The following is a 25,506-nucleotide window of genomic DNA, read 5'->3' on the forward strand; positions in this document are numbered from 1 at the left end:
CTAGTACATTTGGATACATATATATTTTATGATGAAATGGCTATTAGGCAAAGAATTCAGTAATAATAAAAAGATGATTTATTCTGACAATGCTGAAATAAGCACTAGTTTTGACTTGTTTTGAAACGTGAGGAGTTCATTATGCTGACAATTGAGGATTTACAGATATGTGTTTTGTGAAAGACAGAGAAAATGTAACCTTAATCCCGGGAGATCAAATTAGCGGCTACATTTGTAAGATCCTTTTTGCTAATAAAACATGGAGAATAGATACTGGGAAATAACGGAGTATATTCCAACAGCCTGACCCATTCCATTGGGTTTGTTACCATTTAGGCTACTTTCTTACAGCAGGAACTGACAACTGTATATCATGACAAATATTAGCATTTCTATATTCAAATTTTTAGTACTTTCCACAAAATATAAAATAGTATTTTCATGAGAAAACATTCTTATAAAAATAATGATCTAGTTGTTTTTAAATCACAACATTGACAGGGGATTTTGATGTATGTTATTTTTTATGTGTGTTTGTGTGAGTGTGAGAGAGAAAGCACAAATACTTTTATTCAATGCATTATAGAAAAGCCAATTTTATGTTTTAGAAATTACATAGTGTTCTGACAGACTGCAAAATTCAGTTATATGAAATACTAGCTAATATATGCATTCCTTTTCATGCTCTCCCCATCCACAAAACAGAATGCAAAATGTTGATAAGCTGTGACGTAAGAAAACATCGTGACTTCCTCCTCCAGTTCCCAATAAAAGCTGTGCTGCAGTTCAGTTCTTAATTTTGGCATGATGGCTCTCCTTTCTTTCTGGAGCTTTATACTAGTAGGTTGCTTTGCAGTTTCTTTAGCTGGAGCTTCCAGTCTTTCAGAGCTGTATCCTGCACTATGGGAAGAGAGTCCTGGGCAATTCAGTGACTTCAAAGTGGAGAACAACGTGTACATTATTAACCCATGGGCATACCTTGACAGAATGGGGATGTATAAAATCCTACTGAACAATACAGCCAGGTACTTTGAGAAATTTGGACCAGAGAATGAACAAAACATTTTATGGGGATTACCCCTACAGTATTCGTGGCAACATAAAACAGGTAAGAGTGTCTTTTACTCTCATTTTAATGGTCTACTAAATATGAGGATGAAGTGGGGCCTGCTTTGTACCTAATCTTTTAGAATATCTGTCCGAATCTTTTAGAATATCTTGATTTATCATCTTTACTTTTTCTCCATAAATCCTTCACACATAGGTTGTCTATTTCTACTACGAATTTTAATTGAGGCATGACATGATTACCAGTCACAAGAAGGTGAAACATTTAATTTATTAAGTTACTTACAAATGTTTACTGAACTCCCATTAAGTGTAGGAATACATTTCTGCTTAAGGCCCAGGATTATCAGAAAAGTCATGGAAGCCACTAAACAGCAGGGAATGTCAAATAAAAATTAAAACACATTAAATGTTAAATTAAAATTAAAATACATGCACATAGCAGGAAATTCCAAAGTGGTGTGTATATCTTGAGGCTCTGTGACTGCTTGATGATGCTTATAGCTTATAAATGAGCAGCCCCTTATTTATCAGTTTAAGATTTCTTCATATGGAAATAAGATCTATTACACTGTCAAATTTTTTTGAGACAAATGATCATGAAACAAGATACATTTTTATGCTATCTGACAGAAACTATTGTAGCTAAATGGCTGTTTGAATCCATGGTGAAAACATAATCAATGAAGAAATGTGAAGATAGAGATAATGTTAATTCATTTGTTGTTGAAAGTAAAATTTAATTACAATATTCAGGTATTATATGTCAAACACTATTGATGTTTTTTCTCACTTCTTACAACGATCCTAGTATGCAGTAAGTATTATTCTCATGTTGAAGTTGTGGAAACAAAGCCATTAAAGATTTTTTAGACAAGGTTTAACCAGACCTGATGGAAAAGGAATTTGGTTTGATTCCTTGTCATCTCTCTTAAACTGTATGCCTGTGGCTTCAATAGATTTTAGGGATGTTGAGAAGGAAATAGAAGAGTAAATGTTTACAAAAAGCAAATAATATTCAGGAATAGCTGAAAACTAGAAAATGGTGATATTGTTAAGGAAAAAGAAAGAATTAGGCTGAGAGATGGGGAAGAAAGCAATGAGTGTACAACAACCAGATATTCACAAATAATATTTGTAGAAATTATTTAAACAGTTCCAAAATGTACTCAAGAACTCACTGCATTTTGCCTTTTCCAGGCAGGCTAGCTGATCCCAGCAAAAGGACATCCTGTGGCTACGAATCTGGAGATCCTTTGTGCATTTCCGTGGACAGCTGGTGGGCTGGTAGGTTCACTTACACAGCACAGTGGGCGTTAGCCTTCCTCAGAGAAAGCCATCAGCCTAAAAGCTTGGGGATAGAGACAGAATTGAAACAGTCATGTTCAATTTTTAAAAGAAATTGAGTTCACCATGGCCCTTGTGTCCTTTATGTGACCTTACAGGATTTAAGAGCCACAGTATTAGTCATGATTCCCGGGGGTGTATTCAGCTTTTCGGGAAGGATGAAAGCAGTGTACTGCCAACGGGTAGGTCCTCAGAAGGAGTCCTGGCGGTTAGGTGGATGTTCCCAGTAGGACAGAGAGGCTCTGGAATGAGTGAGAATGGGATGTGAGAGATTTGAAAATTAGGATCCGTCAATTTGTTCCTATTTGGTGAGTTTAACATTTAGAGTCATGAACATATCTGAGACTGGTACACATGCCATTTAGCAATGAGTAATATCAAACTTTAGTTATATACTTAAAGTTAAAATAACCTGAGACTATTTTCTAATTCTGTAATGTAGATTTTAGTTAATAAAACTAACCTGCATAATGATTCCTTAGATTTATGTAACAATATCTTACGAATTATCATTTGCAAAGAAGACCATGTTCTCTCTCACTTCCTCAGAGTTACATGATTCCTATGCACCAACGTTTTTCTCTTTTTGTTCTGAGTCATTCTTCACAAAGGAGAGTTGCCTCCGATCTAGAAATTAGAGTATTATTTTCAGATTGGCTAAGTGATTGTGGTTAGCTTCTTGCCCTGGAACATACAATTGCATCCCTAATACATGACCATGATGAAGTGTTTCACTGATTTTCTAAAAAGACCTATTTACATTTATTGGAAATGTGGATTTAAAGAGGGAAGCAGAAACAGCGAGTTCTCCCATCTGTTGGTTTACTCTCCAAATGACTGCAACATCCAAAGCTGAGCCAATCCAATACCAGAAACCAGTAGCTTCTTTTGAGTCTCCCACACCTGTGCAGGGTCCCAAGGCTTTGGGCCACCCTCTGCTACTTTCCCAAGCCATAAGCATAGAGCTGTATGGGGAGTGGAGCAGCTTGGACATGAACTGGTGCCCATATGGAATGCCAGTGCATGCAGGCAGGTTTAGCCTGAAACACCATCACACTAACCTTTTCACTGAGTTCGAATGTAAATCAGTAGAAGACTAATATTTAACAAAATCAAAATTTCTGAATCTACTGAAATAAGTTATTCAGTTCGACAGTTAAAAACTTGTTGTTTGAGTGTTAATGAAATTGACCATGTATATTGGTGGAGCTTTTCCAAAATTGTTGCTTTAGAGACATAGGCGCCTATCACAAGGACATAGTGACATCAGGTTCACAATTACAGTGATAAATGTGACTGGAAAATTTCACTTGCCAAAAACTGTAAACATGTTAGAACATTTTAGGGAAAAAGTACTGGAATTCACAGTAAAATGGTAGATATTTTGTGCCATTATGGGTAGGCAAATAGCTTTATTACATTTTTACTTAACAAATCGATAAAAGCATACAATCGGATTCAGATGAAATTGATTTTTAAAATTAGTTTGAAAGTCACGGTAACAGAGAGAGGAAGTGACTGCAAAAAAGGAATTGTCCATCCTCTGGTTCTTTGCCCAGATGACTGGAACAGACAACAGTGAATCTAGAATGAAACCAGGATCCAGGAGCTTATTTCAGAATTGCTAAGAAGGTGGCAAGGACCCAAGCAATCGGTTGGTCTGATGTTGCTTTTCCCAGGCCACAGCAGGGAGTTGATTTGAAAATGGAGCAACTACGGCAGGACCCGCAGCCCATATGGAATGCCAGCATTATAGGAAGAGGTTTACCTGCTACATCACGATGCTGACTTCCAGTAAAACTGTTCTTTGCTTTATATTTTAATGTAGTACTTAGACCAGCATACATTTGTAATTGTCAGACAACAGAAGCATGGTAAAATTAGGCGAGTATTGGGGAAATTTCATTGATCTATTTCTTCTAATGTTTAAAGTTTGATGGCATCCATCTGTATCTCTAAATTTCCCCTTGATGACGTATGACTTCTTTTAAAATACTATCTTTGATATTTGTTTGTAGTCATAGTAATTCTTTTGTTCTTACAGATGTGAATTATTTTCTGGGTGCATTACCCTTCCTTGCTGCGGTTGATTCTGGCATATTGGGAGTATCTCCAGACCAAGTTAAACTTTTGCCACCTCCCAAGGATCAGATGAAGTTTTGTTATGATGTTTCCAGCTGTCTTCTATCTTTTCCTGAGAAAATGACCAAGTGGAATCTGTTTTACCAGGTCTTACCTTTAAGTCTTGTTGTTTATGTACTTAGAAGATGGCAAGAGGATTTCTTTTGCTGTGTGGCATTTCTTGTTTTGGTGCTTTTATATTTCAATATTAAAATATCAAATTATTCATATATACCTATATGTCAGCACAGTATTTTATGCACTACCCTACTGTATTATTAACACAAAATCTACCCATTCTTCACACATCAAATAAAATTACATGCACATGCTGAGCATATAGGATGTTTTACCTAAAGAGTGAACCAGCTATTCTAGTTGTTTGTGATTTCAGAGTAACCGAGGGAAAAAATGTAATAAACTGAAGTATTATATGACATGTTCAAAGCTGAAGTTAAAATATATTGTACGTAGGGTCTGGCGCGGTGGCGCAAGTGGTTAAGGTCCTCGCCTTGCATGCCCGGGATCCCATACGGGCTCCGGTTCTAATCCTGGCAGCCCCACTTCGCTTCCAGCTCCCTGCCTGTGGTCTGGGAAAGCAGTCCAGGACTGCCCAAAGCTTTGGGACCCTGCACCCGCGCGGGAGACCTGAAAGAGGCTCCTGGCTTCGGATCGGCATAGTATCGGCCCGTTGCGCTCACTTGGGGAGTGAATCATTGGACAGAAGATCTTCCTCTCTGTCTCTCCTCTCTGTATATCTGCCTTTCCAATAAATAAATAATCAATAATAAAAAAAGAAAAAAATATATTGTACGTAGGCTAAAAGCAATGATTAGATGATAGAATTACCAGTTCTTCACATTCTTGATGAGTTACTTTTTATATGGTCTAACATTCTATCAATTTTTCTTCTTTTACTTAAGAGATTATGGTTAAGAAGTTAACAATATTAGCACAAAACATGAGATGAACACTTTGAATATAGTTAAATTTCCTTTCTTTCAGATGCGTCCATTATTAGTGGAAGTAATAATTGCTTTTTGTTGTTATTCATTAAGAATTTCTGCACTAAGGTGTCATACTAATTTGTTGTTAAAGATGGAAATTTTAGGTATAAATATTTTAATATTTCAGGAAAAGGATTTGTTGTAGTTGTTCAAATGTTAAGGCTTTTTTCTTTTTATACTTTAGTATATGCAATCACCTTCTAGTAACTTTGATGGCTTGTTGAAACACTTATGGGATGCGCATTCCGCAAGTTTGGAAAATACAGGTGATCGTTTTAAAGACAGGTAAGAATGAATGCAAAGTTATCTTTAATGAACCTACTAAGTTACTTTTCGTATTATTTGTATATTTTGTTCTTTTCAGTGCTTTTTAAGCATAACATTTTATGAAATTTCTAAACCTTGGAGGTTATGATAAGACATATAAATTTTAATCTGATTAGGCTTGAGTATGTTTTATGAAGACAAATCTTTAAAAGATAAAAACCCAGGATTTGCATGAAAGAAGCATGCAGCCAACAGCATAGAATGCATTTCTTATTGGTGAAAAGCCATTTAGGATAAAATACATTATGATCAATTTGATTACTAATACATAGTTTATTGGCACATACTTGAGAAATATTCACCAGCATAAAGGATTGCACACAAGATAGGACAGAAGATAACACTGGCTTGAAACACTGGTTCAGCTACAATTAAACTTGTAAGGCTGTTGAGTTGAATTAGTGATATTATTTAGAGCGGCAAATCAATCAATAGATGATGTATGAAGTAGAAATCTGGGTAGGGCTTATATCAGAAAGAGGTAGCTTGTAGGGCTGTGTAACTAGAAAATGAATTCTGGAAGCTATCTTCCATTTAGTGTTGTCTTTCCACTGACTGCATCAACAAGCAATATAAAAGATTTGGTCAACACATTCTTCCTTAGGTTGTGACTTTCATAGTTAGGTATGCAGTTGGACAGTGGTGGAGTTAATACTTTGCTTTAGTCTGTGATATAAATTGGGATTATAGCTGCCATCACAATAGTTGGAACTCAGTTTCCCCCTGTTTTGTGATTAAAGGAAGCAGCAATCAAATTAACAGACGAGACTCGTGAGTGGAGATGGCCAACGACATCATGTTGATTATTTCATTGGATTTTTTTCACCTACATGTATTTCAAGTGAATTAAAAAATAATTTTCTACGCAGAAAATAGAGTTTAATTAAATCTCATTTGTGGTTTTTGCTTTTACTTCCTGAAATTTTGGAGTCTTCTCCAATAACTTACACATACAATAATATATGAATGTATCGAAACATCACACAATGTGCCCTATATATTTTTTGTGGATTGTTTATTTGAAAGGCAAAATGATTGAAATGTAGAATCATAGAGTGATCTTCCATCTGCAAGTTCATTCTACAAATGTCTACCAAAACAAAGCTAGATAAGGCAGTAGTTGTCCCATCTTATGGCTTAACTTGCTGTGCTACAATACCCACATACATTTTATATGTGAGTTCAAAAAGTTAAATCATTAGAAAAACACAGCTTTATAAATTTTTATTTGAATGGTGGACAGAAAAAGAGGTTTGTATTGTTAGTAGGAATGTTGCATTAGAGGTGAAATAAAAACTAGAACTATTATGAGACTCAGATGTTCCAAGTAGTATCTTAATACAGTTCATCAAATGTGTGTTCCAAACCACATCCTTCAAAATAACATTTTAAGTGTTCATACAAGTTAAAATAAGGGATAAAGGGGAAGAGGAAGAAATGAAAAGAGAACGGGACAGAGGGAAAAAGGAAGAGAGGAAGAGAAGGGTTAGGGGGATAGTGAGAGTGAGAGAGAGAGAAGAGTGCATTCTCTCTTGGTTTGTGTCCAAAGTGCCTTTAACTGCTAGGACTGAGCACTGAAAGGGGAGCCCAGAACGCAGTGTTGATGGCCAGTGTCCATTTCAGGAATCCAAGCACTTGAGTCATCATCTGCTGCTTCCCACAGTGTTCAAGAGAAGGAATTGGATGTTCAATTTTGACTTTTAGCCCAAGCACTTTGAAATGGGATGCAGGCATCCAAGTGTATTGGCAAGTTAACTGCTGTCCACATTTCTCTCCCCTCAAACCACAACTTAAATATGAATAACAAGGGCATTTTAAATACTTCAAATTATTGATCATTATTTTCTCTTTTTTTAAAAAAAAATTTAGGTATGTTTCTTTTCTGTTAGACATTTGGACGGTAAAGCTCAACATACTTATTCCTATTTGTGCAATGGAATTATTTTTTAAAAGCCATCTTTCAACAGAGCATCTTTAATTACTTCAAAATCATGCAACATAAAATTTATGGGGGCAAATAAATGTTAACTTTTATATGACAATTTTGATCACAAATATGTAGACTAAAAAGGCATTTATTTTTCCAATCATTAATGGAATATTCATATTTGCTAATTATAATAAGATATTTTAATTAGCCTTTTTATTCCTGAGCTATATTTCTGACTTTACCTTTAGCTGTCAATAAATGTTCCACCAAAGTATTTTTACAAAACAACATTTATTAAGTAAAAGAATAAGAAGTCGAATCACAAATTACTTAATGAAGGCAATACATTGTCATAAATGTATCATCAAGCAGTTTTGTCACTGAGTTAACATCACATATTAAACTTACATAAACATGGATGTTTATGTAATAAATGAGATTGATAAACCTACTATCTATCTGGGTTAGATGGCATACATGTAACATATTGCTAAAACTTGTAGGGCATGTTACTATACTGAATGCTATAGGCAGTTGTAACACAGTGGTAAATATTTGTGCATTTAAATATATTTAAAAATAGAAAAGCCATGGTAAGCATATGAGATGAAAGAATTAGGGTGCCAATATCATGGTGCAGTAGGCTGAGTAGGTGACATGGGTATCCCATATGAATGCCTGTGGAGTCTCTGCTGCTCCACTTTTGATCTAGTTTCCTATTGATGCTTTGGGAAGGCAGTGGAAGATGACCAAAGTACTTGGCTCCTTACTGCCTTCATGGAAGACACTGAAGAATGTCATGGCTCTTGACTTCATTCTGGCCCAACCTTGACTGTTGTGGCCATTTGTGGAGTGAATCAGCAAATGGAAAATCTTTTTCTCTCATTCCCTGTCTGACTATACCTTTCAAATAAATAAACACTTCTTTTAAAAGTGATGAAACTGGACCACCATAAAAGGCACTTGCCATGAATGGACTTTTCAAGGCTTGAAGTGGTTTTGAGTCTGTGCGTGAGTGGTAAGTTAACACAAAGCTCTACAGCATAATCAGGGGCTGCTGGAGATTTTATAAACACGGGTATTATATTTTTAGGCTCCAGAAAACTTATTAAACCATTTAAAATTTTTTCTAGATAAATTAACCTTAGTTTACCGTAACTTTTATACTTTACAAAATTTTAAAAAATTTCACTCTTTTGCAAATAGTATCAGTCACACAATCACATTGTAGAGCTGTGTCAAAATATTTTCTTTTTTTGTATTTACTTTTGTAAGCCTTTTCTATTTTTAAAGATATATTTATTTGAAAGGCAGAGCTACGGAGACAGGGAAAAATCAAGAAAATGTTCCATCCATTGCTTCACTCCTCAAATGGCCACAAAGTCTGTTGCTATATCAGCCTGAAACAAAAAGCCCAGAGCTTCCTCTGGGTCTCCAACATGAGTGCAGAGGCCCAGGGCCCCGGGCTGAAGCATTGAGCAGTTTCGCCAGCTCTCCTAGGCACACCAGTAGGTGTCCTGGTTGGAAGTAGAGCAGTTGATCTCATTTATTTTCACTATCAAACATTGTGTATAATATATGATAGCATATACTGTCCTTTGACATGATGGGTAGCAGAGTAGATTTACTTACGCCATCTTCACCGTGTAGCCACACGTATGGGGATTTTGCAGTTCATGACAACCTAATGTGACCATATCTTACATGGCGTTTGTGCTTGATCAAACATCAGCTTTATTCCCTGTGATTTCTTAGTCCATTCTGCTGCCCTGTGGGATGTGCGGGCATGACAAATGGAATCAAAGGTCATTATTGCCTAAAGATTTTATTGTGTGCTTAAAATGTTTAATAAAAACAGAGTTTTGTACCTTTGCAATGTATAATGTCTGAGAAACAAAGCAGAAATAAAACACAAGATTAACTTCCTTTCTGAAGACTCAGCTAATGTAAAAATCCGCATGCTTAGAATCTTCTTGCAGGTGCTATGGTTTCCTCCTCAGGAACACTACAGAGACCTTTCTTTAAATCTCTTCTTTTTAAATTATGATTGCAGATGTGACTTTTTATTTTAAAATCCTAGTTACTTTTGCTTGTATGTTGAAATGTTTTTACATGTTAATGTAAAATGTAGAGATTTTGAACAGCCTCACAATCCTGAAAAATAAAATAAAATAAAACATGAATGTCTGGAGAAATGGTATTTTGCCCCTAATTAGTCTTTTTTTTTTTTTTTTTGCTGCAAGTGGGCTTTTAAAAATCTATTACTGAAACAATTTATTTAATTTTCAAGATTAGGTATCCTCCTTTAAGTCATCACTGTGGGAAATTGTGGGTTTGCTCACCTCCTCCCCACTCCACAAAGACCCCTTCCCAACCACAGGTCTCTAGGAAGAGGTGGCCGGGGAAGCTGAATGTTGATTTTCAAGAGCTTCTATTACATTGACCGCAATCATTACTCACCTGGGTGCAGGCCAAGCTGATTACCTTTCCTCGCCACCCCATTTTATTCCTTGTGAAATGGATCATTACCTTGTTTTCCTCCTTAGTACTACTTACATGCAACTCTACTGTACCACCAATCGGCAATCCACAAATACTTCCTATATTGCTCAAAGTGCAAGAATTCTAGGAAGTTTTAAGATGGCCGACGTAGGAGGAAGGCTGTGAGGGAGCGTTCAGCGAGATAGGGATAAAACGCTACAGAAGCAGCAAAGAGGAACAGCAGGGAACCGCAGGGAGAGGTCTGTGAAGCTCCCTGGGACAGTGTGGAGCCAAAAAGATCCACACAACTCGGAAGAACAACGAGAACGGAGCAGGACAAAGGTAGAGAAACCGACATCCCACTCCAGACCTGCAGAGTCACTTTTGAAAACGGCCTGACGGGAGACGCGGCCAGCTCGGAGGCAGGGAGATCGGGTGGATCGTCGCCGGCGGGAAGCCTTTGACAGCGGCGGAGGCAGACTGCAGCAGCCGGACGTTTGGTGAGGGGGGGGGGTTGACGTGGCAGCCTCCGCATTCCTCGCCCCCTACTGAGGTTCCAGCCTCTGAGAAGGCGGGGCAGGCAGCCTGAAACGGTTGGGTCTGTGCCTTGGGAACTACGCGCAGTGGTGTTGGTGGTGAGGGAAGGCGCCTCGAATGTTCCCGCGCTGAGGGGGGCCAGTGCGTCTCGGTGCGCAGAGGCTGCTGGCGAGGATCTGGAGTCCCCCACATCCTGCCTGGTGGATGCGCGAGAACACCAGGAGGATTCTGATCGCTGCCTGCAGCAGCCGCCTCCGCAGCACAGGTGTCAGGTGTCAGGTGTCAGGAGAGCTCCCAGTTTTGGGAAGTGTAGCGCTGTGTGTCCCTGGCACGCAGGTACCACTCCCATAGGGTGAACTGCTCACTCCTAGCCTCCCACCCCGCAGTTCTGAGCGTGGGCGACCCACCAGGAGAGCTCTGAAAACTCCTGCATCACACTGACACGGTGAGAACCTGCCGTGAAGTCATTATAACAGGGCGCCTGGGTCACTCCTCCGCTAAGGGCCTGTGTGGGGGAGCCACACGGGAGCAGGGGCTCTGAACACCCACACACCACGAGTGGTGGATTCACTGCACAAGAGCCACGCCTGGAAAGTGCCTCACCCACAGTCCCGTGTGTGGGAGACGCAACAGGTGGGCCCTGAAAAACCCTGCAGTCCCTGACACGGAGAACGCAGGGAGAAAGCACATAAAACCTTCTAAGCCCTGGGGATTCCCGCACAGGGGGCACACCCAGAGAGCGCCTCCATCCCTCCACGCCCTGGGGTGTCACACCTGTAGAAGAGGTGCCCAGAGTGTGCCTGGAATCCACTGGGCCCCCAAGGTGGTGCTCTACAGCCCCGGGCCCTGAGAACGCACCAACGGTGCCTTGAAAATTACCACGCCCGGCAACACCACGCCTGCAGGCTCCAATCTCTACAGGAAAGCACCTGACAGCCCCTCAACACACGGGTCCATTTGCCCCACCAGAATACACCAACGCAATGGGAAAAACCACCAGAAAGAGTTGTGCTCCAGATGAAAGAGCCAGCACCCCACCAAACAAGGGCCAAAAGCCATTATCAATATCGGCGATGCGAGATGAAGACATGGAAGTGTTACCAACAAAGGAATTGATGAAAATAATGCTAAAATCTCTCAGAGACGTGGACACAAAGCTGGAAGACCTCCAGAACCGCATAATCACCGAAATACAACAAATCAAAACCAAACTGGATGCCCAAGAGAATAAAATTGAAAGCCTCATCAACAGAATAAATGCGGCAGAGGAAAGGATCTCTGAAACAGAAGACACACAAAATGAAGGTGTCCAGCGAATTAAACAGCTGGAGACAAACCTCAGCAAAACTAATAAAATGATGCAAGAGATGAAAGATTACCTTAGAAAACTGAATATTCGGATCATCGGCCTCCCCGAGGGAGTAGAAAGAGAATCTGGGATGCAAGCAGTGCTTGATGAAATTATACAGGAAAACTTCCAAAACACTTGGAACACAAATCCACCCCGCATACAGGACGGACAGAGAACTCCCAACAGACATGATCCAAAGAGATCTTCACCCAGACACACGGTGCTCAAGTTCTACTCCAATGAAGACAAAGAAGGAATCCTGAGACAAGTACGAAGTAGAGAAAAGATCACATACAGGGGAAAACCCATCAGAATCACTGCTGACTTCTCCGAAGAGACCCTACAAGCAAGGAGAGAATGGACAAAGATCTTCCAAGTCCTGAAACAAAACAACTGTCAACCAAAAATAATCTACCCAGCAAAGATCTCATTTGTATATGAGAATGAAATCAGATACTTCAATAGCAAAGAAAAACTAGAAGAATATGTCTACACAAAACCAGCTCTGCAAAGTCTCCTTAGAATTGCGCTAGTCCCGGACAAAAAGGAGGCAAATCACAAACAAAGTTGGCAAATAAGAAGGTCTCCAAACTAAAGGCCGCACAAACAAGACAATTACATAGGCAACAACACACACACAACACAATCACATGGCAGGGCAAAATTGCAACCTCTCAATTTTAACTCTCAACACAAATGGTCTAAATTCACCAATCAAACGACAGAGATTAATAGAATGGATCACCAAACAAGACCCAACCATCTGTTGCCTACAAGAAACGCATCTAACCAGAAAGGATGCAAAGAAACTGAAAGTGAAGGGATGGAAAAAGATATTCCACGCCAATAGACGAGAAAAAAAAGCTGGGGTAGCTATCCTAATTTCAGACGAGATAGATTTCATTCTAACTAACATCAAAAGAGACAGGGAAGGCCATTTTATACTGGTGAAAGGAATGATCCATCAAGAAGCAATCACCATCATTAATGTTTATGCACCGAATCTTAATGCACCTACTTACGTAAAGCAATTACTTACAGACTTAAGGGAAGACATAGACACCCGCACAATTCTTGTAGGCGATCTCAACACACCTCTAACAACAATGGACCGGTCTACGAAACAAAAACTCAACAAAGAAACAACAGAGCTCACACAAACAATAGAACAACTGGACTTAGTAGACATATATAGAACTTTTTATCCTAAGGCCACAGACTATACATTCTTCTCAGCGGTGCATGGCACCTTCTCCAGAATCGACCACATGATAGGACATAAAGCGAATCTAAACAACTTCCAAAACATTAGTATCATACCATGTACCCTCTCAGACCACCATGGGATGAAACTGGTAATCAACAACTCAAAACTCCCCAGGAAGTATAGGCACTCTTGGAAATTGAACAATATGCTATTAAACGAACAATGGGTCAGAGAAGAAATTAAAGATGAGATCAAAAAATTCATGGAAACCAATGAAAACTCTGATACAACATTCCAAAACTTGTGGGACACCGCCAAAGCAGTGCTACGAGGTAGATTCATCGCAATCGGAGCGCATGTCAAGGCCCAAGAAAGACGCCAAATACAGGAACTAACCTCACACCTCCAGGATCTGGAAAAACAGCAGCAGAAGAGTCCCACGCACAATAGGAAACAAGAAATCATCAAAACAAGGGAGGAGATAAACCAAATAGAAATCAAAAAAACTATACATAAAATCAACAAATCAAAAAGTTGGTTTTTTGAGAAAATAAACAAAATAGACACTCCACTGGCCCGATTGACCAAAAAAAAACAAGAGAAAGTGAGAATCAACAGCATTAAAGATGAAAAAGGCAACATAACAACAGACACTGCAATCATTAAGAAAATAATTAGAAATTACTACAAAGAACTGTACTCCCACAAATTTGAGGACCACCAAGAAATAGAAAAGTTCTTGGACTCCCACCATTTACCAAAACTCAGTCCGGAGGCAACTGCAGAATTAAATAAACCCATAACCGAGGTAGAGATTGAAACAGTCATCAAGGATCTCCCAACGAAAAAAAGCCCAGGCCCAGACGGCTTCACTACAGAATTCTACAAAACATTCCGAACAGAACTAACCCCAATCCTCTACAAGCTCTTCAAAACAATAGAGGAGGAAGCAACCCTCCCAAACTCATAAACCGGATAGAGAACCATCAGAGAAGGAAAACTACAGACCTATTTCTCTGATGAACATTGATGCTAAAATTCTCAACAAAATCCTAGCCAATAGAATTCAAAAAATCATCAGACAGATCATTCATCCGGATCAAGTAGGATTCATCCCTGGAATGCAGGGATGGTTCAACATTCGGAAATCCATAAATGTTATAAACCATATCCAAAAACTGCAAAACAAGAACCACATAATAGTTTCAATAGATGCAGAAAAAGCTTTCGACAAAATCCAACACCTCTTCATGCTAAAAACTCTAGCCAAAGTAGGCATAGATGGGAAAATCCACAACATAATTAAAGCAATTTATGAAAAACCCAACGCCAGTATCATACTGAATGGAGAAAAGCTAGAACCCTTCCCACTGAGATCTGGAACAAGACAAGGGTGCCCACTATCACCACTGCTATTCAACATAGTCCTAGAGGTACTTGCAGAGGCCATAAGACAAGAAAAAGAAATCAAAGGCATACGTATAGGAAACGAAGAAGTCAAGCTTTCACTATATGCAGATGACATAATCCTATACATAGAAAAACCAGGAGACTCAATACAGAAACTGCTAGAACTTATACGAGAGTTTGGCAGAGTGGCGGGGTACAAAATTAACGAACGAAAATCAACAGCCATAGTGTACGCAAATAACACCAAGATGGAAGAAGATCTAACCAACAGGACACCATTCAAAATAGCAGAGAGAAGTATGAAGTATTTGGGAATAAATCTAACCAAACGTGTAGGAGACCTATTCGAAGAAAACTACAAACTATTTAAAAAGGAAATTGAACAAAACCTCAAAAGATGGAATAACATCCCGTGCTCCTGGATAGGCAAAATCAATATCATTAAAATGTCTATACTACCACAAGCAATATACATTTTCAACGCAATTCCAATCATTTGCCCAAAACATTCTTCACGGAACTGGATACAATGATTCAAAAGTTCATCTGGAAACACAAAAAACCACGAATAGCTAGAACCATCCTGAAAAATAAGAAGTTAGCAGGGGGAATCACAATCCCGGACCTCTGGACATACTATAGAGCAGTGGTTATCAAAACAGCCTGGTACTGGCACAAAGACAGAAAGGAAGATCAATGGAATAGAATAGAAGCACCAAAAGGGAATCCACACAGATACAGCCAATTAATCTTTGACAAAAAGACCAATGACAGCTTAAGCAAGTGGGAAGGACTCTTTAGTAAATGTTGTTGGGACAACTGGCTGATAGCCTGTAGAAACAAAAAGATAGACCCACATCTATCACCATACACTAAGATCCAATCTACATGGATAAAAGACCTAAACCTACATCCAGAAACCCTCAAACTCTTGCAAGAAAATGTAGGAAATACCCTGCAAGACCTAGGAGTAGGTCCTGACTTTCTAAGAAGGACACCAAAAGCAATAGCAGTTGAGAACAGAATAAACAAATGGGACCTCATCAAACTAAGAAGCTTCTGTACAGCAAGGGAAACAATCAACAAAGTAAAAAAGCAACCCACAGAGTGGGAGAAGATCTTTGCACACGATATAGGCGATAGGGGGCTAATTTCCAGGATATACAAAGAACTTCAAAACACCCAAACAACCAAAACAAACAAGCCACTCAAGAAATGGGCACGGGAAATGGGCAAACATTTCACAAAGGAACAAGTCCAAATGGCAAACAAACATATGAAAAAATGTTCCAGCTCCCTAGCAATAAGGGAAATCCAAATTAAAACATCGATGAGGTACCACCTAACACCAGTAAGATTGGCCCACATAAACAAGAACACCAACGACGCTTGCTGGCGAGGATGCGGGGAAAAGGGAACACTACTCCACTGCTGGTGGAGCTGCAAATTGGTACAGCCTTTATGGAAATCAGTCTGGAGAACACTCAAACAACTCAAAATCTGCATACCATATGACCCAGCAATAGCACTCCTAGGAATATATCCAAAACACCTGTTTTACGACAAACCAACATGCATCCCTATGTTCATTGCAGCACAATCAGTAATTGCGAAAACATGGAAGCAACTGAAATGCCCATCAGCAGAAGATTGGATAAGAAAGCTTTGGTTCATCTACTCCATGGAATACTACTCAGCTATTAAAAAAAAACAAAATGCAGTTCTTTGTGGCTAAATGGGCCCAACTGGAAACTATAATGCTAAGGGAAATGAGTGAATCCCAAAAGATTAGATACCACATGTTTGCCTTGATTTAACCTGTAATTTTTTGTTTGGTTGTTTGTTATTTTTTGAACCTGTCATTGATACTGTCTCAACCCAGATGTTTCGAAGAATGGAACTTGCATTATTTTTAACATATTGTTTACTCAATACTATGTCAATTAATTCCATAATGTTGTATAATGATACTGAGGCCTTGTTGGGGCTTTTAACTGACTGGATCTTTACTCTGTTAGACCTATCTTCAGACCAGAGAAGGTCTCCCCAAGAGGCCAATGAACTTATCTGGACAATAAGACGCTGAACTTTATGCTAGGCATGTGTTTGCAAGCAATGAATCTCAACTGAACTTGAACTATGGTTATGCAACAAGGTGGAGGAATCCACCATGGGGGGAGGGGTATGGGAGGGGTGGGGGGGATCCCCAGCGCCTATAAAACTGTACTACATAATATAATGTAAGCAACAATAAAAAAAAAAAGAATTCTTTCCACGTTTCTTTCTTGGGGAGGTCTCTGTAAGGATCATTTATTTGTGCTCACCTGTCTTAGTAGGGTGCCATGATCTCTGTTCACTCTTGCAATTGGGATTCTGTGCCTCTGGTTTGGATTCACTATATCACCGCTTTTCAAATTCCACATCTTTATGTTTCATGGTAGTTTGTTTTGGCAGATAAAGCCTCCATGAGATATTTTATTTAAAAGTTTTAACTGATATCCAGCAATGATAGATATGTACAGTTACGTTTCAATAGATCTATGCCTTATGCAGTATTCAAACCAGGGTAAATCATGTGGGAAAGTGTTACAAGTTATTTTGAGTTGGTTTTTGTGTAATGGTTGACAAAGTGTGATTATACAGATAATGAAAAAAGGCCAGAAAGTGAATGTTCTAGTAGAATTTCTTTAGAGATTGTTTTTTTCTTTTATCTTTCTTTTTCTTTCTCTCTCTCTTTCTTTTCTTTCTTTCTTTTTCTCTTTTTTTCTTTTTTTACAAAGTCAGGAGCAATGCCACTTCTACCTTGAAGGATTACATAAGGGAAGGGTCCACTAAGGTCTGGGTTTTGGGAGCTTACACAGAGTGAATATCAAATGAACAGCTCTACGTAGTCTTGATATGGAATGGGATTTGCTTTGTATTTCGTTTCTGTGTTTCTTAGGAGGAAGTCAATGTTACTGCTAAGTTAATCAATGTCACCTTACCAAAATCTTGACAAATGTGATGGAGAACATGTGTTCTGTTCTGGTGCCAGATTCGTGTCTTACAGTTACTTATGGATAGTAGTTCCGTTTTGTTATGTGTTAATCTTTTCATTTTCATGGGACAATGTTTTGTGTCTGATAAGCAGATGACAGGTTGTTGCAAACACTTATCCCACAGAGGCTGTTCCTAAATACCTATTAGTTCTTCTAACTCTTCACAAAGGTACATCAAAAAGTTTTTGGATAAATAGAATTAGAACCAAGGTTATTTTAGAATTCCTGCTGCAAGTTTCTGTCTGACTCTGGGATTTCCTGTATAAGAAGCATTGGTATCAGATTTGAAGTATATGATCTGGAATTAATTTCTTCTTTACCTCAAGTGGGAACCAAGGTTTCCTTCTCTCTCCATTTCACATTCTTCTTCTTCTTCTTTTTTTTTTTTTTTTAATGACTGAGTTTCCCAATGCCTGGGAGGATACTCATATTTAAACATGGACACCCAAACTCTGAGTGTTTTAGTGTGAGTGGTTGAGCAGTCTCTAAGATAATCTTGCTGCATTGTTTAGATAACACTTTAATCACTGACCCATGGTGTCAATAATTGAGTTTTTTGAGCTCCCTTGGTTTTCAGAAGAGATACATTTGTAAATTTAATCACTGCTTGCATCATGAAGAACTGGGTGTTGATGTTCTTGAAGTCGGATTGGAGAAGGAAAGAGCAAGGGAAGAGAGTTTCAGTAGCAGGTTTACAGTGTTCATTGAAATCCCTTGTTTTTAAGCTGTTTCTGCCTGTAAGTGTGACTACTTGTCTCTGGTAGGTGACTCCATACATTACCATTTTTGGTGTCACGGGCAGCAGGTACCCAATAGTTGAAGTCTGAGAGGGAATATTATGCATGAGTGTCCCTTAACAAATTTTCAATCACTGTGATTTTGGCAATCTCTCTTTAATGACAAAATATTCCTCATTCTTAAATTGTGGGTGGTTTTCCAAATTATGTCAAAATTGTTTCTCAGTGTCCTTTTGTTGTTTAGGATTTAATTTTGTTTCTATTAAATCTTTTCAAGTACTTCTATTTCATATTCAACTTCCTTCTATCCTGGCTTTGGAATTTTTTCCTACTTATTGATGTCTTAATAGGGCTTTGATAAGTTAAAAAAGGTGAAAGAATTTTTAATATCAGCCTTTTATAAGGATAACTTTTGTAATTTGTTTAGTTGGGATCTTTTAAGAACACTACGCTTTTTTGGTATGTGGAGTAAATATATACTTAGATTCAGTATAAATGGAGGTTCAAATATGTTTCTTCCATCCACGTCTATGGAAAGTTTGATAATGCATCTTCAGGAAATTTGAGCCTTTCTTAAATTTCACTAGTGTAAAGGAGGTGTTTTAATGATTATTACAAATTATTTCAATTGCCAATTCATGCACTTTTCTTTTTGTTAATGTACCTATTGATGAGGCTCTGGTTTGCCAAGTTCTCTGAATGGGAAATTCAACACTATTACTTATTTTTGAAGAGCAGCAATAATAGCGCATGCTATGTAGGATGATTTTGAGAATGGGTTAAGAAATTCCTGCACTGGGCTTAATATACTGCTTGTATATAAAAGTGTACAATATAAAGTATTATTACTATGACAAATGACAAGGAATGTCAGTGATAAAAAGCCTTGAATCTAGTATTGGCAAAGCTTATTATCAGGGTTTTAAAAAATAAATTATACAGCAGAAGATATTAAAAATTTTCTGTTGAATTTCACTTCTGCTCTTTTGTCTATTGATTAATCTCATATCTTTGTCTCTTTTCCCCTTTGCTACTACTTTTGAATCTCTTTTAATTTAATTTACTTTTACTTGGGCACAATGGCTCTGGCTCTAAATCCTTGTGGAATTCATCTTTTGTTTCATTGTTACTTGACGGACAACTGTGATGTATTAAGGTGCAATCAATCTAAACCAATTCTGTTAGCAATCCAACTCTGTAAACACGAGAGCTTCCAGGAATGGGGGCAGGTAGGCTCCCGGAAGGATGGGATTTGAAGGGACAGTGAATGTGTTCAGAGTTCACTGAGAAGTGTAATGCAATGCACTTTTGTAACAAGGATCTTATCTATGAGCTGTCCAAATAATAGGTAATATAACTTACCTATGTCAAATTAAATACAATGAGAAGACAAACTTTAGATATGTGTATGATACACTTATTGTAGAATTATAGAAGTGGAAGAAGTTGTTGATTTCAATATAGATAGGTTAGAAACTTTATGAAATAGGTAGTATCATCAATGATGGCACATAAAAGAGAACATATTTGATGAGCCAAGTATGGAGTACATAATGACTCAGAGAGAAGTGTGCTTGCAAACAGCAAGTTGCTCAACATGCTTAGATAGTGAATAGGGACCAGTGATACCAATTGTATGGTTACATCATTATTTTCCATATGCTTAACTTTTCCTTATGATAATGTGTTTCCTAACTATGTGAAAGAGTTTCTAAGTTGTTCTCCAGTAGAAACAAGGACCAATGATTAGAAAATTAGATGAAAGAATCAGACATCTATTACTTCCAAATGCTTTTTTTGAGTGTCCTTTAAATTCAGTTCAAAAGTTGTTTGAAGTATTGAAGAGTGGCATTCATTTCTATGTCTCCATAGAGTATTACTGGGTCCTGGTCTTAAATCTGGTTATTACATAGTATAATGAGTCTATACCAATGACACAAAATGCGAAATATGGTATATTGAATTGTTGAGATAAACCTTACTTGCTCAAAAAGTTTATGTTATTTAGAACTTCATCTTATGAGGAATGGATGACATTGCTTTGTAAATCTGTCATTTAACTAATGATTTATTTAGTTTACTCATAAAAGATAATTTTTAGAGAATGAAGCTAGATTAAAATTTTGACAACTAAGTGCAATTATGTACATTTTATCATGTCTTTTAGATATGCCTATTATTCTAAACCAGAAGAAGAGTTTGGTAAAAACTGGACATTGATTGTGGAATATTTAGCTGCATCTCGGTTTCCTACAACCATGATTAGAGTGCATGAAGCCCAGAAAGGCCTGCCACCACGAATCCTTCTTGATACTGATGTAGCCCCATTCATCAGTGACTTTACGTCTCTTCAGAACACATTGCTGTCAGGTGTAAATATTGTTTCCAGTACACATAAACTGACAGGTAAGAATCATATAAAGTATATTTGTTTCTACTTTGTTCTTCAACTTAAAGCAGAAAAGTTTCAAAAGAAAAATCCTGCCATGATCAACAAATTACTCTCAATTTGACTTGTCTTAATTCCTTCAATCCAACACTGTTATCATGTAAGAAATGATTTTCTTTAATCCTTCACATGATGGATTCTTAACAAGGTAAAAGCAAAAGGATTCTGGAACAAGCTTAGTGGTATATCGTGTTAATCCTCTGCTTTTGTACCAGCATCCTATATAGGCCCCAATTCCTGTCTCTACCACTCCACTTCAGATTCAGGTTCCTGATAATGTCTGGGAAAGAACAAGGATGGCCCAAGGTGTCAGGCTCCTTTACCCATGTGGGTGATCTGGAAGCAGCTTCTAGCTCGCGGCTTCAAATCTGCTCACTTCTGGCCACTGTGGCCATCTGGAGAGTGAACCAGTGAATCCAAGATCTCTTTCTCTGTTTTTTCCTCTCTCTCTCTCTCTAACTCTGATTTCAAATAAAAAAAATATAAATTTCAAACAACCAAAGAGTAATCTATGATTATCGTTTGGTAAATTAGCATATCATTTGCATTTTTGTGCTTGATCTTAGCCAAAAGGCTGAGAAGCAATGGCATTTCTAATTTTTAAAATGCACCAATTTCTGAATCAAATCAAAACCTCGCAATATAATGAAAAGCATTAATATGTTTCTCAAAAAAATTAATTGTAGAGATATAATGAATAAAATTAAACATGAATTAATTATATATATATATTTAAAAATCATGCTTATCTTAATATTCCATGATACAGTTCCATAGGCTCCAGAGTTTCCCTTCCATCGTCCTCATATCCATGCCCACACCCCGACCAGTTTATACCTGTTGTTACAATACTGTAGTCCTTTACAATCAGTCATAAGTCCATCATTCTGCTGTTTTAACCTATCTTGACAGTGTAGGCATGGTCAGTAGCAGAGAGAGCGCCATCCTATTATCAGGATACATTTAATGGGTTCATTGGGATTTCGTCTTTGATTTGGAAATAGAGATGCATACTGCATTGCATCCTCACATTTACATGAGATAGTCTCTACTACACAGTTATTATACATCCCCTTCAATGAAAAGCCATAAAACAAAATCAACAACAGAGATAAAAATATAAAATTTACTGCAGCATGAAGTTAAATACCATGCTACTGAGTGACCAATATGTCGCTGAAGAAATGAAAAAAATCAGGCCTTCCTGAGGTAAACCATGTTGTTGTATGATCTATGAGTCAGTGAGGAAATTAATAAGGAAAAGAAAAAGGTTTTTTTTTTAATGTATTAAAAAATACCAAGTCTCCTGAGATGTAGCAAAAACAGTATTGAAAGGGCTATTGATTTCATATTTTGCATAAAGTTTGCCTTATATCAGAAAACATATGATTTTTGTCCTTTGGGGATTGACTTGCTTCACCAAGCATAATGGTGCCTAATTGGGACTATTTGGTTGCAAGTGGTAGAATTTCATTCTTTTTAGTGGATGAATAGTATTCCACTAAGCTGATGTACCACAGTCACTTTATCTACTCGTCTTTGGTCAGGCATCTGGATTGTTTCCATATCTTTGCTGTTGTAGATTGTGCTGCTATAAATATGATTATAGATCCCTTTCTTGTATGCAGATTTCATTTCCTTTGTATATATTTCCAGAAGTGGAACGGCTGGGTCATACAGCAGATCAATTTTCAATTGCCATAGCAGTCTCCATACTGACTTCCGTAGAGGTTATACTTGCTTACACTCCCAACAGCAGTGAAGGAGGGTAACTTTCTTCCCACATCCATGCCAGCAGGTGTTAGTAGGGTTCTGAATATAGGCCAAAATCACTGGAGTTAGGCAGAGCCACAAATTTATTGGTATTTACCTGACATCTAATTGAAGACCTTTTTGAAGCAAATGATGCTATTGTGTGACCTATGAGACAGTGAGGAAAATAATGAGAAACAACTTTGTAAAGAAATAGGTGAAGGAAATGAACAGATATTTTTCAAAAAACAAATCAAAGTGGCTAATATACATGTGAAAACATGCTCAATCTCCCTAGCTGTCAATCCCTGCAGGACAAATGTCATATGTCCTCTCTGATATAGGGCAACCTTCATGCAGAATGTAAGATCATTAACCCTTTCAGTGCTATTTTGCTACATCTCAAGCGGGTTGATATTTCTCTTTTCATGCATTGAAATATATGTTCTTGAACTTTGCATTTGTTATACTAACAAAAATTCCAAATATGATAAATCCTATGCAACTAATGTTTCTCCTTATTCAAGTAATGGCAGTGATGCCACATTTCAGCTTGGCATCACCTTTCTTGCATATGCATGAGGGACACACCATCTCATTTCAGCACTGGAAATTTTTCTTGGAGAATTTTTCACAAATTGGCTTTGTCCATTTCACTTGCTTGAAAGAAAATAGTGTCTCTTTTAATGAATCATCATAATTATGGACATTATTTATTGTTGCAAGTTAATACAACAGTGACACTCAATGTGTACTTTTCTACATTATTATTTATGAGTTTGCAAGTCAGATATTGTCCAACAGTACTGAAAATAATACAACGATGAGATAGTTTATTTTACCACAGAATTATTGGAAAAGAAATTAAATAAAATTGCTGCATTACATATTACCCAATAGCCTTTTAAAATGTTTGCAAGAATATTGAGTGCTCATTTTCTTTTTCTTCTAGGTTCATCATCTTTGACTCTATGGAAATTGTTAATGAATACGCAACTTGCAAGGAGAGTCATTGTAGAGATAGTTGATAGATTTCTTTTCATTGTAAATTAAAAGTTCTGAAGATCATCAACAGATTAAAAATGAATGTATCTAAATTTTTCAGAACTAATAATGTCAAAAATTCAGGTTAAAATTAAAATCAGTACAATGATCATTTTTCCAATTACATAGTTATAATTTTTGAAATAATCTATTCTGAAGATATTTAAGATCAAAATAAATTGTATTTTTCTCCCCCCCAAAAAAGATAACTGAGAAGTTTAGTATCAGAATTCTACATATATGTCTCTGAAGTTGTTATCCTATGAAATCTAATGTCATAAAATTTAGAGCACTATAACTTATTGATTTATAATTAAAAACCAGAGCATGTTGAAAAAAAAACACCTTCTGAGTTATTTATATGTTTAAAACTCATACAATTGAACTGATAAATAGGACCCTCTGACTAAATTGCCATTTTTTATTTATATTGCTTTAAATTTAAAAGTTTTATTTTTGATGATGTTTGCATAATTGATCAGTGTGGGAAGTATCGAGGATCAGGGGTAAGTGGGCAAAACCATTGTTCCCACATTTTCATTTTTTTCTTCCTGTATCTGTGGGAGGAGAGGATACAATGGAGAGACTACTCCCAGTCTCCCCAGTTCCCGATGTCATCCCAAGGTCTGTGTTGTGGAGCATGTTCTGAGGGTTCTGCTCAAGTGGTTTTAGTAGTTCTGAAATGCTGTTGCTATCTCCACTCCAAGGATGAGAAAATCTTTCTAATGTCAATTGGCTGACATGTTCCACCTTTGTCTCCATTTGCCCAGTAATTTGCTGTCAAGAATCACTGGGGTAGTTGATTGATTTGTTCTGTCGGCCTTCCTTTGCAAGCCAATGGGTGCTGTGGCCCAGCCAAATCTTTGACCACCACGTGCCCAGCTTTCACATGCATCAGGGCAGCTGAAGCCCAGTCATATCAGCCGCCTAAAATCCCCACTGGACAGGCCTTCCCGTGCCTGCTTGCAGGTGCAGTTGGCTGGTCTGATCTATCCTACATCCCATTCAGCTCTCTTACACATCTTGGACATCGAAGTCTAACTCAACGCATTCACTTTACTCTCCAGCCCACACTTGTGCCAGTGTGTGCCATCGCCTGTCCAGTCAGATCACCTCCCACCCAAGTTCTGGTTCACATGCTCATCAGTGGACGTTGTAGTCTATCAGAGAGGTGTCCACATCCTCTCCACTGGACCAAGTCCCTGCCATGGATCTTGTGCTGTCCAGGTGGTTCTGTAATCTAGCTTGACAGGACTTGCCCACAGTTTCATCAATTGCTAGCAAAACCCAACCTGCCTGCCCTTACCCTGGCTCATACTTGTACCAGTGGATACAATTAGTCCAGCCTGGCACTTTCCCTGACCAAGTTTACAAGTAGGCTAACAAGTTGCAGCTCTACTCAGTCTGGTCTACCTCCAGTCCTAGCTTTCACTCTCACCAGCAGGAGCAGTGACCTAGCAGAAGAGTCCCCACTACTTCCCTACTGTGTGCTTGTGGGTACTGTGGCCCAGTCTGGCATATCCTGTCTCACCTTGGCATTTGCTGGTGGGTGCTGTAGCCTGGCTTGGCTCAGTCTGCCCCTATTTAAGCTTATGCTGGCAGATTCTACTGCCCAACCTGACATAGTCAGCCCCAGTCCCAACCCTAATATCTACTGGCAGGTGCTATGGCTAGACCTAACTTGCTCTGTACCCTATCCT

The 25,506-nt window shown here is 38.1% G+C and overlaps 1 protein-coding gene across 1 annotated transcript; it reads left to right on the forward strand.

The window, feature by feature from the left end:
* The first annotated feature begins 797 nt into the window (after window positions 1-797).
* On the forward strand, window positions 798-24,148 carry LOC121146146 (protein LEG1 homolog). Its single transcript, XM_040965458.1, has 6 exons — window positions 798-1,108; window positions 2,269-2,355; window positions 4,460-4,644; window positions 5,728-5,828; window positions 20,729-20,967; window positions 23,715-24,148. Exons 1-6 carry the CDS (start codon window positions 805-807, stop codon window positions 23,813-23,815), a joined length of 1,017 nt encoding a protein of 338 aa, XP_040821392.1. The 5' UTR covers window positions 798-804; the 3' UTR covers window positions 23,816-24,148.
* The last annotated feature ends 1,358 nt before the right edge of the window (window positions 24,149-25,506 follow it).

Source organism: Ochotona curzoniae, unplaced genomic scaffold, assembly GCF_017591425.1.
Source record: "Ochotona curzoniae isolate NIBS_2020 unplaced genomic scaffold, NIBS_Ocur_1.0 scaffold_3890, whole genome shotgun sequence".
NCBI lineage: Eukaryota > Metazoa > Chordata > Mammalia > Lagomorpha > Ochotonidae > Ochotona > Ochotona curzoniae.